This window comes from Hyperolius riggenbachi, chromosome 3 (genome assembly GCF_040937935.1).
Source record: "Hyperolius riggenbachi isolate aHypRig1 chromosome 3, aHypRig1.pri, whole genome shotgun sequence".
NCBI lineage: Eukaryota > Metazoa > Chordata > Amphibia > Anura > Hyperoliidae > Hyperolius > Hyperolius riggenbachi.
In genome coordinates this window covers 377,845,801-377,862,411 of record NC_090648.1, presented here as the reverse complement: position 1 = coordinate 377,862,411, position 16,611 = coordinate 377,845,801, and the positions used below count along the sequence as shown (strand labels likewise).

The 16,611-nt window shown below is 44.4% G+C and overlaps 1 protein-coding gene across 4 annotated transcripts in view; it reads right to left on the bottom strand.

Annotated features, from left to right (window-relative positions):
• Positions 1-678: 678 nt before the first annotated feature.
• The window catches only part of SLC25A18 (solute carrier family 25 member 18), a 52,096-nt gene continuing 36,163 nt past the window's right edge, over positions 679-16,611 (bottom strand). For all 4 annotated transcript variants that reach the window (XM_068277265.1, XM_068277264.1, XM_068277266.1 and 1 more), the window contains 6 exons: positions 12,958-13,048; positions 12,618-12,736; positions 6,894-7,038; positions 6,659-6,813; positions 5,416-5,491; positions 679-4,787 (listed from right to left, as the gene is read on the bottom strand). In XM_068277265.1, coding sequence (XP_068133366.1) covers positions 4,646-4,787; positions 5,416-5,491; positions 6,659-6,813; positions 6,894-7,038; positions 12,618-12,736; positions 12,958-13,048 — 728 coding nt within the window. In that variant the 3' untranslated portion in view covers positions 679-4,645. The remainder of the gene's footprint in view (positions 4,788-5,415; positions 5,492-6,658; positions 6,814-6,893; positions 7,039-12,617; positions 12,737-12,957; positions 13,049-16,611) is intronic.

The following is a 16,611-nucleotide window of genomic DNA, read 5'->3' as shown; positions in this document are numbered from 1 at the left end:
GCCCAGCATCAAACTGATCTAACCAGCAGGGGAAATGTTCTGCATTATAAGAAACTTCTTAAATCCTACGTAATAGTGGCAGTTTAGCATGGATTTCTAGAGCTGCACTACAGTTAAGAAAAAGGCAAATCCATCCCTAAACTGTCACAGATTAAGAAGTGCTTAATAGCAGTTCTACAGATTGTGCAGCAGTGTAGGCTAGGCATGATTTGCGAAATGATCATCCCCCCTGCTGCCAGGTTTCCTGTGAACCTGCTCTGTGCTTGAGGGTAGGAACACATTAGGTAGAATTGCATGTGTTTTCTATAGCACATAGTGGAACGCATATGTGATTCTGCCTAGTGTGTTCCTACCCTAACACTTCCAGTGCTGGGCATTGATGCAATACAACAGATATATTGGTTTCCTCAGCAACAGCAATTTCCCGTCACATACAGCACTGTCTGAGAAACCTTTCTAACAGTTTAAGAAGGAATCTGCACTATTTAGTGATTTCTTAAGATGTCCGATATAGTTCTGCACGGATTTTTAAAAACCTACCAATATTGTCTCAATCACTCTTGATAAATGTCTCCCACCGGCCACATTGCCATCCCAACACAGGAAATGCAGCCATATTGTATTTTCCTATTGAAGTTGCCCCATCCCCCCAAAAAAGTGATTACAGACAAGCAAAGGTACAACAAGATCTTCATTTAATTCTGCACATACGGGGAAAACATCTTTTTACATTTCATACAGATTTTCTTTAGGCAACCAATCCAAAAGAATTGCACAGCTGTGTGGGACAGAGTCAGCGCTGGTGCTGGATCCTCAAGCCAAAATGACAATCAAATCCAAGGAAGGATCTGCACACAGAAAGTTTGCAGGAACAGCGTACTTTATTGTCCCATTAGACACACATCTGACCATTCAATGACAGATGTCTGTTCGTATGTGTCTAATGGGACAATAAAATACACTACCTTTAGGCAACCACATGCTTTACAAAAGAAAACTTGAGGTCAGTTCAACGAAAAACTTAGTATTTTATCTGAAAATAGGATAGGAAATAAAGATCAACAGAGGAGCCAACGTGATGGAATCAAGCAGGAGTAAGAGCATCAACTAATAAAACTAAGATCACTTCCTGGTTGTATAAATGTTTAATTGGAACCTGAAGTGAGAGGATTACGGAGGCTGCCATCTTCATTTTGTAATAAAGAATGCCAGTTGCCTAACTTCTGTGCAGATGCTCTGCCTCTAATGCTGTGTCACTGGCCCAGAATGAGCCTGCAGATCATATGCTCTAACTCCACTGGCTGCATGCGTGTCGCAGATGTGCGACTCTAAAACACAACTAAAGGCAAAATGTCAGCATCACAGCCAGGAAACTAGCACTTTTTAGGGTCCATTCACACTTGAGCGGGAATCGCACGAATGCTGTTCAACGCAAACCGCTAGCGGTTTTTAAAAAACGCTAGCCCATGGTTTGCTATGGCAGTGTTCTCACTGCCGCAATCGTGGGCGTTTTGCGGTTAGCATTAAACACAAACGGGTTACATGCAGCGTTTTGGTTGTGATTCATGAGCAATCGCGATTAGCATGTATAGAACCGCTAATCGCGATCACTCCCAAAATGCTACAGTGTCCAGTGATTTTTCCATGTTAATTGCTGAAAAATCACTCCCGCAAAACGCTAGCGGTACTCGCTAGCGTTTTGCGATTTCAGATGTGAACGGGGCCTTATAAGGGAATGAAGATGGCAGAATCCTTATTCCTCTTTCTTACCTTTAAATGACAATTTCTCTGCAGTGAAACTCACTGATAACTATGTACAGGCCCATAAGGCAGAGAAAGACTTCTGAGTGTAGAGAATAGATTAAAAAAAAAAAAGTAAATAGTTTAAGATTGCATGGAGCTGTAAAACATTAGAAACTATCATTCACCTGAGATAATTAAAACTTTAAACTTATGTTTTTAATTCTGCACCTCCCTTAAAAACACAGTGCCCAGAAAACTGATAAACTGTACTAGGCAAGCCTTCTTTCATACCCCAAATTCACCTGCGTTAACCAGCTGCCACAAGAATTTACAGTGCTAATGAACCATAATTCTTTAGCACTTTAGTTCCATAACCATTGCATTCTGGGTTGTGGGGAATTGAGCCCACTTTGAGGGATATCGAGCCTGAGATGACCACCCTCCACTGCCACCTCCTGTGAACCAGAATGCTTGTTTTTTTTTAATGAACATATTGCCAGCAACAAGTCTTTGTAGGACAAGCCTCTGACAAGTGTTGAGTGTTCTATTACTGAGCAAATGAAGGTCCTGCTGTCCATAGCATCAGGCTTACTCCACTAATTTGTGCATTTCTCTAGTTCTGTAAAACAAGTTTACTTGTTGGATGCTATGTGCAAAAAATTTAGGCAGTAGAGTGCTGGAGTTGGGCCACAGACGCATTGCGTCCACTAAGCATGGATTTCCTAGATCGATAGTGGGGTTTCCCACATTATGTAGACCTGGAGGTTTATGACTTTGTAAGATGATTGGCAAGGAATCTGAGAGTTTGTTGTGCTTTTGGAATAAATTGCCTCCTATGAAAGTTCTGCAAAATCTGCAAATGACCTATATGTTCCTTACCTTAGGAATATTATTAATCAAAGTTACAGTTCAGCAACCTCTTACTGGGGCGTATGGAGCTGGAAGACTTGCTGAAGGGATACAGGCCCTATTCTCCGCACTATATACTGCAATGGTTCTGAGCTAATGAACACTGTAGAGCTTTGTGGCAATTGGTGAATGAAGGTATATTGCAGGCTACGCTCTTGAATTTGTAGCAGTACAGCAGATAAGAGGCAGAGAACGTTGAGACGAGAAATAACAGAAGCTGGCAGTGCATCGCTCTCATCTAATATTTTCTAAAGACGCTAAGGCAGAACCTGGTGTCAGGTGTGAGCAGAGAGGAAACTCATACAGAAAGAAGAGGCTCAACATTTCAGGATAGGATGAAAACAATATCTAGTATTAATTATAACTGGATGACAATCTGACCACACGGAAAATATTACTGTCCTATTTGTGTACCTGTGGTCATCTGCAGTGTTCAGTGTCTGCCACAAGAAAGTGTTCTATCATTTCTGCACATACAATAGTTAATATAAATTAAAATGAATTAAAAGTAAAAAATTAAAATGTATAAAATATCTACATATTGAATATATATTTACATTGTATCCTACAAAAAAAATACTAAGGCAGGGTTCACACTTCATACAAATACGCTGTTACCGCACACCTAACGAAAGTCAATGGAGAAGCACACTTCTGCTAAAATTCATGAAATTGCGTTTCGTGTTTTTGCATGTAAACTCCTATTGACATTCTTTAGCTGCGGTAAAAGACCATAAGAACACAAAAAAAAAATTACGTTTTTCATAATAAGTGTAGACCCTGCCTAAAAAGCAGCTATTTCAGAACTATTAGGGCTGATCAATGAGAATGGTCCATGGTGCATATATTAGCATTAGATTTGCAACAGGTTGGCATTTTTGCTCTTTCATGAACCATCCCCAATGATTACAGTGCACCCAGGAAATCCAACTCCCTCTCAGCAGCCCGGTAATACTGATCATATCAAAGCCGGAAAATAGGTTTTAAAAACTAAAATATTCTCTTGCTGTCCAATGGAATGTCAGATAAGCAAATTAAAGCCATTAGATTCTTACTAACTAGCTGGCAGTTGATTAAATCGCTGCCAGCTAACGTAACAGACAGGCTGCTGCCTCACTTGGAGACCTCTTTTTTGCAGCTAAGTTAAAGATGGCCATACACATTGTACAAGAAAATGATCACATTTTAAGGCAATTCGATAAAATGCGGGAATCGCCACAGCTAGAGCAGATGTGATTACAATGCATGGACAACGGTGGGACACATTTACATTTGGGGGGCATAGGCAGCTTCTTTAGGCCAATTCCAGAGAAATGTCAGGCTGGAATTGATCAGGAAATCGCCCTGCGGTGTGTGGGCAGCCAACAGATCACTCTCTCTGATCAGAGAGATATTGGTCTCTTGCTTTATCTGCCCATATATTGCTAGATGTATGGGCACCTTAACTGAATCTAATCCTATTGACAAACAGGTGCTTATTCTTGAAACTTAAAATATTATGTCTAATCTACTGAGCAGCGGGAAATTTTGGCTGTAGCTACACTATACTATATCCACAGATTGGTCCAGGCCAGATTTTAGTCGCTAGGAAAACTGCATATTAAAAGATCCAGATTAAAAAGAGTCACCCAATCTCCCCCACATGCAGGAGGCTGGTAACCTGGCTATACACTTGGAATATGGCTCCACTTGTATGAGAATAGAAGATTTTCTATTCTCTGTAACAGAAGTAGTGCAATGGGGAAAGTCTTGTGCAACACAGAGGTGAGATGATCACACACTGCCATTTACTCTTATGTTTTCTGGACTAAAATCCACCACAGAGGAGGAGCCACTATTAGACTTTCCAGGCTCTGCAGCTACTGGACTGATCTCTATCCCTCCCCTCTAATAAAAACTGGGTCAACTGAGGATTCTGAGTTTTAAATCACTTATTAAAAAAAAAAAGTTTACCCCAAGTACCAATCTAAAGAGTCCAGTTTTCTCCAGTTCTTCAATGGAAGAATCCCAAAATAAGTTCACCAATGCCGATGAAGTACACCACTTGCGCTATTCCAAAGAGCGGAGCTATGACCAACGCCCTGCAGCCTGCCCCCTTCATGAATGCAGATGGGCCTTCATTCCGCCAAATCTTCCTGTGTGGGGGAAGGGAGAAAATAAATGAGATCAGGAAATCCATATACTAGAATGTATAACAGAGGTGCCAAAGTAGTATAAAAGCAATTAAAAACGGTTTAAAATTAGGAGGCAGTGGTGGCCTTACCTTCTCCAAGAAGACACCAAACATTGTTGGTTGATAGCAAACAATTTATTCACAACACTCTGAAAGTGCAATGCGTTTCGCAGGTTTGATCCCGCCTCATCAAGCAATATAATGGAGTAAAAAGCATAAAGGGTCAGTAGACCCTATATCTGTGTTACAAATTTCTACGTTTTTAATGTAACCTGCCTGTCACTATATTAGTAAGGGATTGATCTCACTTGTCCATGTTTATGCTCCATGGACTACTTTACCTACACCAAATGCAGTAAAAGGACTGCATTTTATCTACACAAATATACTGCACGATCAAATTATAAAATATTGTCACGCTATCAGGTATCATAAGTAGGGGCAATTCAAGATAAGACCATCCCCCCAAAATGACTATAGGCACGTGACTAATGGGAAAGCTGTCCCTGCTTTTCAGTTCTAACAGTAAGGATAACCAGCATGCTGGGAGTGTGCAGATTCTCTGAAGCTGGGGCAAATCACAAGCTTACCTGGCACAGTCAACAATCCCATTGTAAGTGTCTTCTCCTACACCCTTCTTCAAAGTCTGTATCCGAGTTTTCAGCACTAGAGGGGGGGAAAGGTTAAAGCATCAGGACTTTAGCTATACCCTCCTCACCCTCAACTTTCCCATTGTCCTTCTAAGAATATGGACCTTTGTAGTAAAGACATACTGAGCACAAACATGAAAATGGGCAAGTAGCTAGGTTGCTAAAAAAATAGATTTATAATGTAAAAAATGCCTTATTCTTTCATTATATATTTGTAATGACTGCGACAACACTATAGGCAAATCATTCCATGCAGCCGTCAGAGTGCCAAGAGTAGAGTTGCAAGTGAACTGTGGTGCCTATGGAGCTAGCTATCCAATAGGTGGGCAAGTTCTGACAGTGGGGAGAATATGAAGTCGGCAAGATAGTGTTCCCAGAACAAGTTGTGGAGAAGCTTAATGCTAACTATTCTTTAAGAAGATTCCACAGCCCTTCCCACAATATACTGATACCTCCATCTGGGCTTGTGAACTAAAAATGATACAGTAACAGCACTAAAAAAATGGAAAACACTTTTCAGTTACACATACACTTATATGAATTTGCCCAGTGAGTGTTTGTAAAGGATTCAGAAATCACTTTTAGAATGAAGCATGTGGTGCCAATAATACTGCTCAGGTCCACTGTCCTCGAAGTCCTCCAGGTTCTTTTAGCAGCTTTATTGGTGAAGTTTGGTGCCAGAGAGGGTATCATAGGAAATATCTGCATGTCAATACACCATAAGGTACACCTGTATCAAATACGTAGATTCCCTATAAAAGTCATTATTATTATTAATAATAATTTCTAGCCAATATAATCTGTCTTTGGTTTCAGATTTCAGTTGATATGTGGCCACTCAGACCGGAAGGATAGACTGCTTCACATGCAATAGGTGCGAGGGGGAGGAGCTGAAGCAAAGTAGTAGGAGAATGCCTAGTCCAGCCTCCAGAATTTGAGCTGATATGACCACCTACTAGAGATCTGGTCAGACAAATTATTAATGTGCTGACAAAGGTGAGTATTAAAAACGTATGCACCAGCATTTAAAGGGAAACATTTTTAGCAAATATTACTCCGATTTAGAGCCCAATCCAGTGCCATTTCATGGAGTTCCATTTTAAATATATTAACTATAATGTTGTTATCTTAGCATTTTCTTGCAGTGCCTTTGCTGACTAGAGTGCTCACCCACCACACTCACCATCTAAAGGCGTCACTGCCACAGCTGCCACTGATCCAGCAATGCAGCCAGCAAGGAAGGAATGGTAAAATGGTGCCTTCTCATGGGGGGATTTTTGCCCCAGTTTGTTGATGTTGGCAAAAAGTGGGAAATAGATGACAGAGAATGGGACATCCCTGCACAGGAGAGAGAAGATCTGAATACATTGGCAAACATTGTGAATTGATCTATAGCAATAAAAAGGACTTGTCCTCACCTGAGCAGTGTGGCACCAAGGCCCGTGTACACGCCAGAGATGCCCTGAGTACGTAGCAGGTTCCTTGCTATCCGTAGCGCGGAGGGTTTCTGTATGGTCTGAGACACGGTCCCTGATCCATCACCAGCTATGGTTTGCCGTGTTGCTGGAGGAGATATTGCAGCATTAAACAGGTGGAAGATCAGCTGTTACTTGACACAGTTATGACTGTCTTTTTGTGAATATTGGTAAATGTTAGTATATGGCCATGATGACATGAGCTCATATGTGAGCAGTGGGGGTTACAGTGAGGGCATCATCACTTCAGTAGAAATATATTGTAAGAGCTGAAGCTTCAAATATGGTCACCATCAAGTCAGTTCAAACACTATCTCTGAAGACTATGTTATGGCTGCCATCACAGCAGCTCTTACGGTAGTACAGAATACCCAGATAGCATGCGGTGACCCAGAACTACTAGGAAAGTATAGAGAACTAAAAGACACCAATATGTCCTCCTCCATATAAGTAATGCTGGGTGTAATTTGCCTTCTTAAAACACAATAATTCAGCTTTTAGTGTGGTTTACCATGATGCGTTACTCCTGAATATGCAAAATATCCCTTTATGCCCATGAAACAAGGCTAACATCCAGAACCACTGGTGTATTGCAAGCCTATGGCTTATAAATACTGTGTAAAAAATAAATATTTTATATACAGGATGGGCCATTTATATGGATACACCTTAATAAAATGGGAATGGTTGGTGATATTAACTTCCTGTTTGTGGCACATTAGAATATGTGAGGGGGGAAACTTTTCAAGATGGGTGGTGACCATGGCGGCCATTTTGAAGTCGGCCATTTTGAATCCAACGTTTGTTTTTTCAACAGGAAGAGGGTCGTGTGACACATCGAACTCATTGGGAATTACACAAGAAAAACAATGGTGTGCTTGGTTTTAACGTAACTTTATTCTTTCTTGAGTTATTTACAAGTTTCTCTTTGTTTACAGCCATTGACATGTCGCCGAAAATAACACGCAAGGAGCGGATAGAAATTGTGTGGATGTCTGGTGAACGCAATAGCCGGGTCATTGCAGCAGATTTCAATGCAAGACACCCTATGAGACCACCCATCTCCCATGCTACAGTTAGCAAACTGCTTGCTAATTTTGATGAAGAAACATTAGTGGCTGTCCTAGCTTCATTCAGCAAGAGCCCACAGCATAACACTTGCCGCATGTCACTGGAGAGTGGCATTAGTCGAACATCCCTTTGGCGGATATTGGCTACTCACAAATAGCACCCTTAAAAACTCCAGCTACTGCAGCATCTCAACGAGGATGACCCAGATCGGCGCACTGAATTTGCAGAATGGGCAAAACAAAAATTGAAACAGGACCCTCAGTTTACGCAGAAGATTTTGTTCAGTGATGAGGCAAACTTTTATGTGAATGGTGAAGTTAAACAAAACTGCCGCTATTGGTCTGGTCTGACACTAACCCACATTGGATAGATCCCTCCAAGACTGTTGGAACAAAAAAAAAAAAATGTATGGTATGGTGTGGAATATGGGGTACAAAGATAGTGGGGCCATTCTTCATCAATGGAAACCTCAAGGCCACTGGATATGCGAAATTGCTACATGATGAGGAGTTTCCCTCTTTATGCACTGAAGCTGGCACATTCCCTAAGTTTTTCCAACAAGATGGTGCGTTCAGGGCGTCGGCTTCCAGGGGGGCGCACGCTTCCCTCCCTCAGATAAAAGTATCTTGCCCGCCGCTTCCCTCTTTCCCTCTGATTAATGCGCCCCGCTCTGAGCACCTCTTATTTCCCTTCCTTCCCTCCCTCCCTCCTAGAGAACGGTGCAGGCAGTGGCTCTGACTCACCGTCCATCTCGCAAACAAACAGCAGCGTTGCTCAGCTGAGCTCCCGGGACATTCCTCTGCATTGTGGCTTTAAGGGTCCTCGCTTGATGAGGTCATCAAGCAAAGCCCTTATGCCTGGGAGCTGAGCAGAGCTGCTGTTTGCGAGATGGATGGTAAGAGACACTGCCTGCACCATTCTCTATGAGGGAGGGAGGGAGGGAAGGGAAATGACAGGTGCTCAGAGCGGGGCACATTAATCAGAGGGAAGCTGTGTGCCGGGGAAGATGCTTTTATTGGAGGGAGGGAACCTGAGTGCCAGGGGGCCTCTTATTTGAATCCATGGGGACGTTCTGTGAGGGGGGAGGGGGTGTGTGTGCGTGTGATCTGCGTGTGTGCTGCTTGTATGTGATCTGCGTGTGTGTGCTGCTTGTATGTGATCCGCGTGTGTGTGCTGCTTGTATGTGATCTGCGTGTGTGTGTGCTGCTTGTATGTGATCCGCATGTGTGTGTGCTGCTTGTATGTGATCCGCGTGTGTGCTGCTTGTATGTGATCCGCGTGTGTGTGCTGCTTGTATGTGATCCGCGTGTGTGTGCTGCTTGTATGTGATCTGCGCGTGTGCGATCTGCTTGTATGTGATCTGCATGTGTGAGTGTGTATATGTGTGTGTGTGTGTGTGTGAGATCTGCATGTGTGTGTGCGAGATCTGCAGGTGTGTGTGATCTGCTTGTATGAGATCTGCATTTGTCAGTGTGTGTATATGTGTGTGTGCGAGATCTGCATGCGTGTGTGTGTGATCTGCTTGTATGTGATCTGCATGTGTGAGTGTGTGCATGCGTGCGAGATCTGCATGTGTGTGTGTGTGTGTGTGTGTGTGTGTGTGTGTGTGTGTGTGTGTGTGTGTGTGTGTGTGTGTGTGTGTGTGTGTGTGTGTGTGTGTGTGTGAGATCTGCTTGTATGAGATCTGCATTTGTGAGTGTGTGTGTGTGTGTATGTGTGTGTGCGAGATCTGCATGTGTGTGTGTGATCTACGTGCGTATTTGATCTGTGCCTGTGTGTATGTGTCTTTGTGATCTGCATGTGTGTGATCTGTGTCTGTGTGCGTGAAGAGGATGAATGGGGGGGGGGGGGCACCAAAATCTGGTTCGCTCAGGGCGCTGTGAAACCTAAGGCCGGACCTGCCTTGATGAACAGTTTCCTCGAAAGTGGATTGGTCGTCGTGAGCCAGTTGAATGGCCCCCAAGGTCTCTCGATCTGACCCCCTTAGACTTTTATCTTTGGGGTCATCTGAAGGCAATTGTGTATGCTGTGAAGATATGAGATACGAGCACCTGAAACTACGGATACTGGAGGCCTGCGCTAGCATTTTTTCCTGCTTTGTTGCGATCAGTGTGTGAAGAGTGGGAGAAGAGGGTTGCATTCACAATCCAACACAATGGGCAACACATTGAACACATTTTATAAGTGGTCAGAAACTTGTAAATAACTCAAGTATAAAGTTATGTTAAAACCAAGCACACCATTGTTTTTCTTGTGAAACTCCCAATAAGTTTGAAGGTCACGTGACCCTCTTTCTATTGAAAAAACTAAAGTTGGATTCAAAATTGCCACCATGGTCACCACCCATCTTAAAAAGTTTCCCCCCTCACATATACTAATGTGCCACAAACAAGAAGTTAATATCACCAACCATTCCCATTTTAATAAGGTGTACCCATATAAATGGCCCACCCTGTATATGCCTAGTTTCTGGGGCATAAAAAGATAGTTTGCATATTCAGAAATGATGCATCATTGGAGCTCCGGTTGGCGCAATATGGCTTCCATCACATCAGCTCCTGTGTGAGCTCTGAATAGTACAACATGGCCGCCATCACATCAGCCCATGCGTGAGCTCTGGATTGTACAATATGGCCGTTATCACATCAGCTCACGTGTGAGCTCTGGAGGGTACAATATGTGCACCATCACATCAGCTCGTGTGAGCTCTGGAGGGTACATACAATATGGCCACCATCACATCAGTTAGTATGTGAGCTCTAGACGGTACAATATGTGCACCATCACATCAGCTCATGTGTGAGCTCTGGAGGGTACAATATGGCCGCCACCACATCAGCTCATGTGTGAGCTCTGGAGGGTACAATATGGCCACCATCACATCAGTTAATATGTGAGCTCTGGAGGGTACAATATGGCCGCCACCACATCAGCTCATGTGTGAGCTCTGGAGGGTACAATATGGCCACCATCACATCAGTTAATATGTGAGCTCTGGAGGGTACAATATGGCCGCCACCACATCAGCTCATGTGTGAGCTCTGGAGGGTACAATATGGCCACCATCACATCAGTTAATATGTGAGCTCTGGAGGGTACAATATGGCCGCCACCACATCAGCTCATGTGTGAGCTCTAGAGGGTACAAAATGGGCGCCGTCACATCAGCTCATGTGTGAGCTCTGGATGGTACAATATGGCCACCACCACATCAGCTCATGTGTGAGCTCTGGAGGGTACAATATGGCCACCATCACATCAGTTAATATGTGAGCTCTGGAGGGTACAATATGGCCACCACCACATCAGCTCATGTGTGAGCTCTGGAGGGTACAATATGGCCGCCACCACATCAGCTCATGTGTGAGCTCTGGTGGGTACAATATGGCCACCATCACATCAGTTAATATGTGAGCTCTGGAGGGTACAATATGGCCGCCACCACATCAGCTCATGTGTGAGCTCTAGCGGGTACAAAATGGGCGCCGTCACATCAGCTCATGTGTGAGCTCTGGATGGTACAATATGGGCGCCATCACATCAGCCATGTGTGAGCTCTGAATGGTAGAATATGGGCGCCGTCACATCAGCTCATGTGTGAGCTCTGGATGGTACAATATGGCCGCCAAAACGTCAGCCATGTGGGAGCTCTGGAGGGTACAATATGGGCGCCGTCACATCAGCTCATGTGTGAGCTCTGGATGGTACAATATGGCCACCAAAACGTCAGCCATGTGTGAGCTCTGGATAGTACAATATGGCCGCCAAAACATCAGCCATGTGTGAGCTCTGTAGGGTACAATATGGCCGCCACCACATCAGCTAATGGGTGAGTTCTGGAGGGTACAATAGGGCCACCATCACTTCAGCTAATGGGTGAGTTCTGGAGGGTACAATAGGGCCGCCATCACATCAGCTCATGTGTGAGCTCTGGAGGTTATAATAAGTCCACCATTTCTTTGAATAAAAGCCATGGTACAGGGTAAGGCTTTGGACCTTAATGTCATTGGTTCTATTCCAGCTTGCTTCACAATATTCTGCTGCCTCTTAGTTTCTTTATTTTGTAGCTACATAGAAGAAGCCTGCAGCAGCAGAGCTCTCAAGTGTGTGTGGACTTAAAAATCAGCTGTGGGCAGAGAGTAGGAAGGCTGACATGAGTTAGAAGACCGCAGGGAAGAACCAGGCTTCCACTAACAGATTGCTTGCTTCACTATCCCATCAGAAGCAGCTGATTTACTAATGCAAATCATCTGTTTAGAAGAGAAAAAAAGTGTTAGGAGCTATTTTATTTAACACAAGCTCTATAGAAAAATGTATGCTGTCCCTATTAGACAACTTGAGGGTGGGGATAATGGAACACCATCATTTTTGCCATAGTGCCCATTTAAACTCTGCAGGTTATAATAATACAGGGCCATCTTGTTGGGCTCTATATAATACAAAATAGCTGGCATCATATCAGCTTAAATGTAGACTCTCTATGCTACCACCCGGCTGCCATAACATTAGCGTGAGCTTAATTACAACTAATAAACCAATGTATGGGCGTATATGGTATTTTTCAGTGGGTGACCTCTCTCCTGTACCCCAGTTTACCAAGACGTCCTGCATCCTGCAGCTGTATTTTTAGCATCTCCATGGGGGACGTCACCACCACCTGACAGGTCCCTGCTCCGCAGCCAGCCAACATCTCCCTGATCAGTGTAAGCTCCTTCCTGCAACCATAAGAGAGGCACAACCACACTGTAAGTAAGAGGCAACATTTCCCATACTACAACAAAGCGGAAATGAGATCTTATGGTCCAGAACAGATTATAATGTAAATAGGAAACATAACAGTATAGAATACATTTCTCTTAATGGTACAGAGCAGATGGAATAATGAAAGATGACAGACGGGTCAGAAAGCAGCAGGAAGTAAAGACAGGTACAGTACCCCTCTTGGGAGAGCAGATTCCGGAAGAAGTCATTGGCAGCCAATTTGATCGCTTTCTCTGGAGTTACAAGAGTGAGGTTTACAGCCGCCCCTAAAAAATTACATAGAGAAGGTTAACATTTTGGAGATCCTGTCTAAGGCTTAGAATCTAAAAGGTGGGGACACATAAGGTGGGGCTGCGAAAAAGGTGCTCGGCTGACAGAGTTAAAGTGTAGTAGATGGGGGTGGGGGGGGGGGGGGGGGAGGCCATTTTAACGGTTTTAAACCCCACCAGTGACCAGGCCATTTAAGGTCTGTGGGTTTCCTCCAGGTGCTTTGGCTTTTCTCCCAACTTCCAAAACCATTCTGGTAGGCTAATTGGCTTCCCTTAAAAACTTAAGATATTAGATAGTAATCCCCTTTGAGTGATGTCAATAATATGATGTACTATGTAAAATCCATGCTGAATGGATATGTAATTTAAAAAAAAATATTTCTCTAACCTTTCAGTGGAGTTGCTGTGAAGGAGAACTCATGCAGAAACATATGTCTGTTTCATCAGGTGATACATGTGTAGGGAACTGGTTTGCTGGTCATGATCATATGTTGCTTTTGTCTCCAGTTTCGGCTTAAAGTGTACCAGAGACGAGAAGCGTCTCTGGTACATTACTTACCGGGGGCTTCCTTAAGCCACTTTAGGGCTGCTCGACCCTTGCTGTCTCCCTGGGTGTAAGGAAGCCCCAGGTAACTATGAACTTGAGATGCTTCTCATGTCAGTGTAACGATTGAGGAACTTTCTCCGTGATCAGCGCACAACGCGTGCGCTGATACGGTGGAAATCCTCCACAAGCGTATAATTGCAGGCACCCAGCAAAAGGTGCTACGCACCCGTAGAGGGAAATTCCTGTCGGCAGATGGCGCTGGGGAGTGCAGAGGAACCAATCCTCTGTACCTCCACAAATGCCAGACAGGAATTGTACGAAGCGCAGAACGCAATCGCAAGAGAGGCGATTGCGAATGAGAACGAGCAAAGGGACAGGTTGTATGTGTGTGCGCCAACCTAGTTGCCACCCCGCGACAGTGCACACACAACAGCAGATATGAAATAGGAACGCGATCGCGAGAGGTGCGATCGCCAGACATGACACAAGGCAGATCAGAACAGAATACGGGGTTAGCAAAGGCACAGCAAATAATAGAATGAGAATAACAAGGGAAATAACAAACGCTAACTGAACGCGAACACCGCACTCATTCGCAACAGTGCACGCGTTCGTGCGCGGTCTCCACGTGATAAGCACAATAGAGACAAGCACGCCTAACTAACCAAGACAAGACAGACACCACACAAACGGGATTGCTACACGGTTGCCTTAACGCAGGCACCAGCAAGCGCACGCAAACAGACAACGAGAATCGATCAAACAGGAACCACTGCTCTTACCGTCAGAGCCAGTGCGAACCAGGTATCAGAAAGATCCACTGCTCTTGCTGTCAGAGTAGTGTGATCCAAGCACACGACAAACAGAAGGAGTAACCAGCAGCGACCGCAGCCGAGGTTAGCTCCAAGATCCAGACCAGAGGAATCCACTGCCACTAACGCTAGGGCAAGTAAGATTCAGACAGACAGAACAGAAGGATCCACAGCACTAGCGAAAGTGACTAGCGCGATCCAGGAAGACAGAACAGAAGGATCCACAGCACTAGCGCAGGATGCCAGTGTGATCCAGGTACAGAGTAGCAGGACAGAAGGATCCACAGCACTAGCGCAGGATGCTAGTATGATCCAGGGAGGCAGAACAGAAGGATCCACAGCACTAGCGAAAAGAGGCTAGCACGATCCAGGGAAACAGATCAGAAGGGGCTACCAGCAACAACCGCTGTTGCGGTTAGCACCCAGACACACAGGGACAGGACAGTCGCAACAGACAAACAAAACAGATAAACAATCCTAACTGCACTAGGGAAACCTGCCTAGTGCAAGTTCCAGGAATAACTCTAAGCTGATCTTTAAACAAAGAGCATGGCTGACACCCCTCCAGGGGTGTGAAGGTGCGTACACACATGCGACTATAGTCGTTCGTAACGATCGTTCCCCGATCTTTACCAACGACGATCGTTACAAAAAACGAACCACCGACTATTAAGGCAAACGACGAACGAGCCAAATCGCTACAAAAGAAAGTTCTGTCTCGGCGGATTTTAACCAACGACGATCGTTTGCAAAAGTAGTACATCGTTGGAAACGGTCGTTCGTACTAGGCTGACGTCACTTCCGGAAGCGGAAGTGACGTCAGCCGCTAGAGCGAGAAGGCGGCGATGGAACGCAAGGAAGAAGGTATGTATCCTGCCGCCGCTGTTGCTCGCTGCCCACACAGGTTCACTAGCTGGAGGGGAGCGCAGAGGGGAGAGCCCCGAGGTGAGGGAGAGGGGGGAACTTCCCCTCTCCCCGCCGACTGTGGGCAAGGCTTTCCCCTCATGCTGCCACCCCTCCAGCCCCCAAAAAACGGCCCCCCGCGGGCGCTGCAGGGCCTATTGTTACACCCCTGTGTCAATTTATTTATTTTTAAACAATACAAGTTGCCTGGCAGTCCTAATGTTTCTAGTCAGTGGGGTCTAAATCACCCTAAAAAAGAAAAAAGCACTTGGCTAATCTTGTCAAATTTTTATCAGAAACACCTGATCTGTTGCATGCTTGTTCAGGGTCTATGGCTAAAAGTATTAGAGGCAGAGGATCAAGCAGAACTACCAGGCAATCTGCATTGTTTAAAAGGAAAGAAATATGTCAGCCTCCATATGACGCTCACCTCAGGCTCTTAAGCAAGAAGTGATAGCAGAAAGTCAGCATTACAAATCTATCACCTGATGAAACTGGTCACATACTTCTGTCTGAGCTCTGCTACACAAGAGCTACTCTACTCTTCAGCAACCTTGGATTGCTGAGTTGGTTAACATGGGCAGTAAATGCAACTATTTTTCCAGCCACTAAAAGCATCTACAGGCTACAGCCATTCCATTTAAATGGATGGAAAGGTTTTTTTTTTTTTTTTTTTAAAAAGACAGTGACAACAGTTGGCATTGTGCATGTAAATGTTGCGCTAGAGCCTGTCGTCTGGGCTGAACGTTATCAAAAGCCAACAGTGGCAAATGAGCACAATGTCTTTTGGTGGAGGTGAACAGGAAGAAGATCCACAATGCTATTCTACAGGAAATGCCACAAGAACAGCATATAACAGAAAATAGGTTAACAGAAAATAGTTGAATGACCTCTAACAACATTATACGGCGTTAAACCTTTAACCAAAAAACGACTGGCTTTTCGGGAAATGTTGGCGTTCAAACAAGATGTCAGGCAGACGTCCCTTTGAACCAGTTTCATCTACATTAAGAGGGTACTCCATAAGGGCTCGTTTCCACTATCACGAATCCGCATGCGTCCAACGCATGCGGATTCGCACATGTAATGCAAGTGGATGGGCCTGTTTCCACTGTAGCGTTGTTGAGGTGCGTTTTTTTCAGCGGTAAAAAAAACGCACAAAAGAGCCAACGAATTCGCCTGCGAGTGGAATGCATGCGAATCGCTGCTAATCAATTTAATAGGAAATTCGCATGCGGCTATGGTATGCGAATTTTCATGCGAATTCGCATTGGTACCAATGTAACTTCAAACAGGCA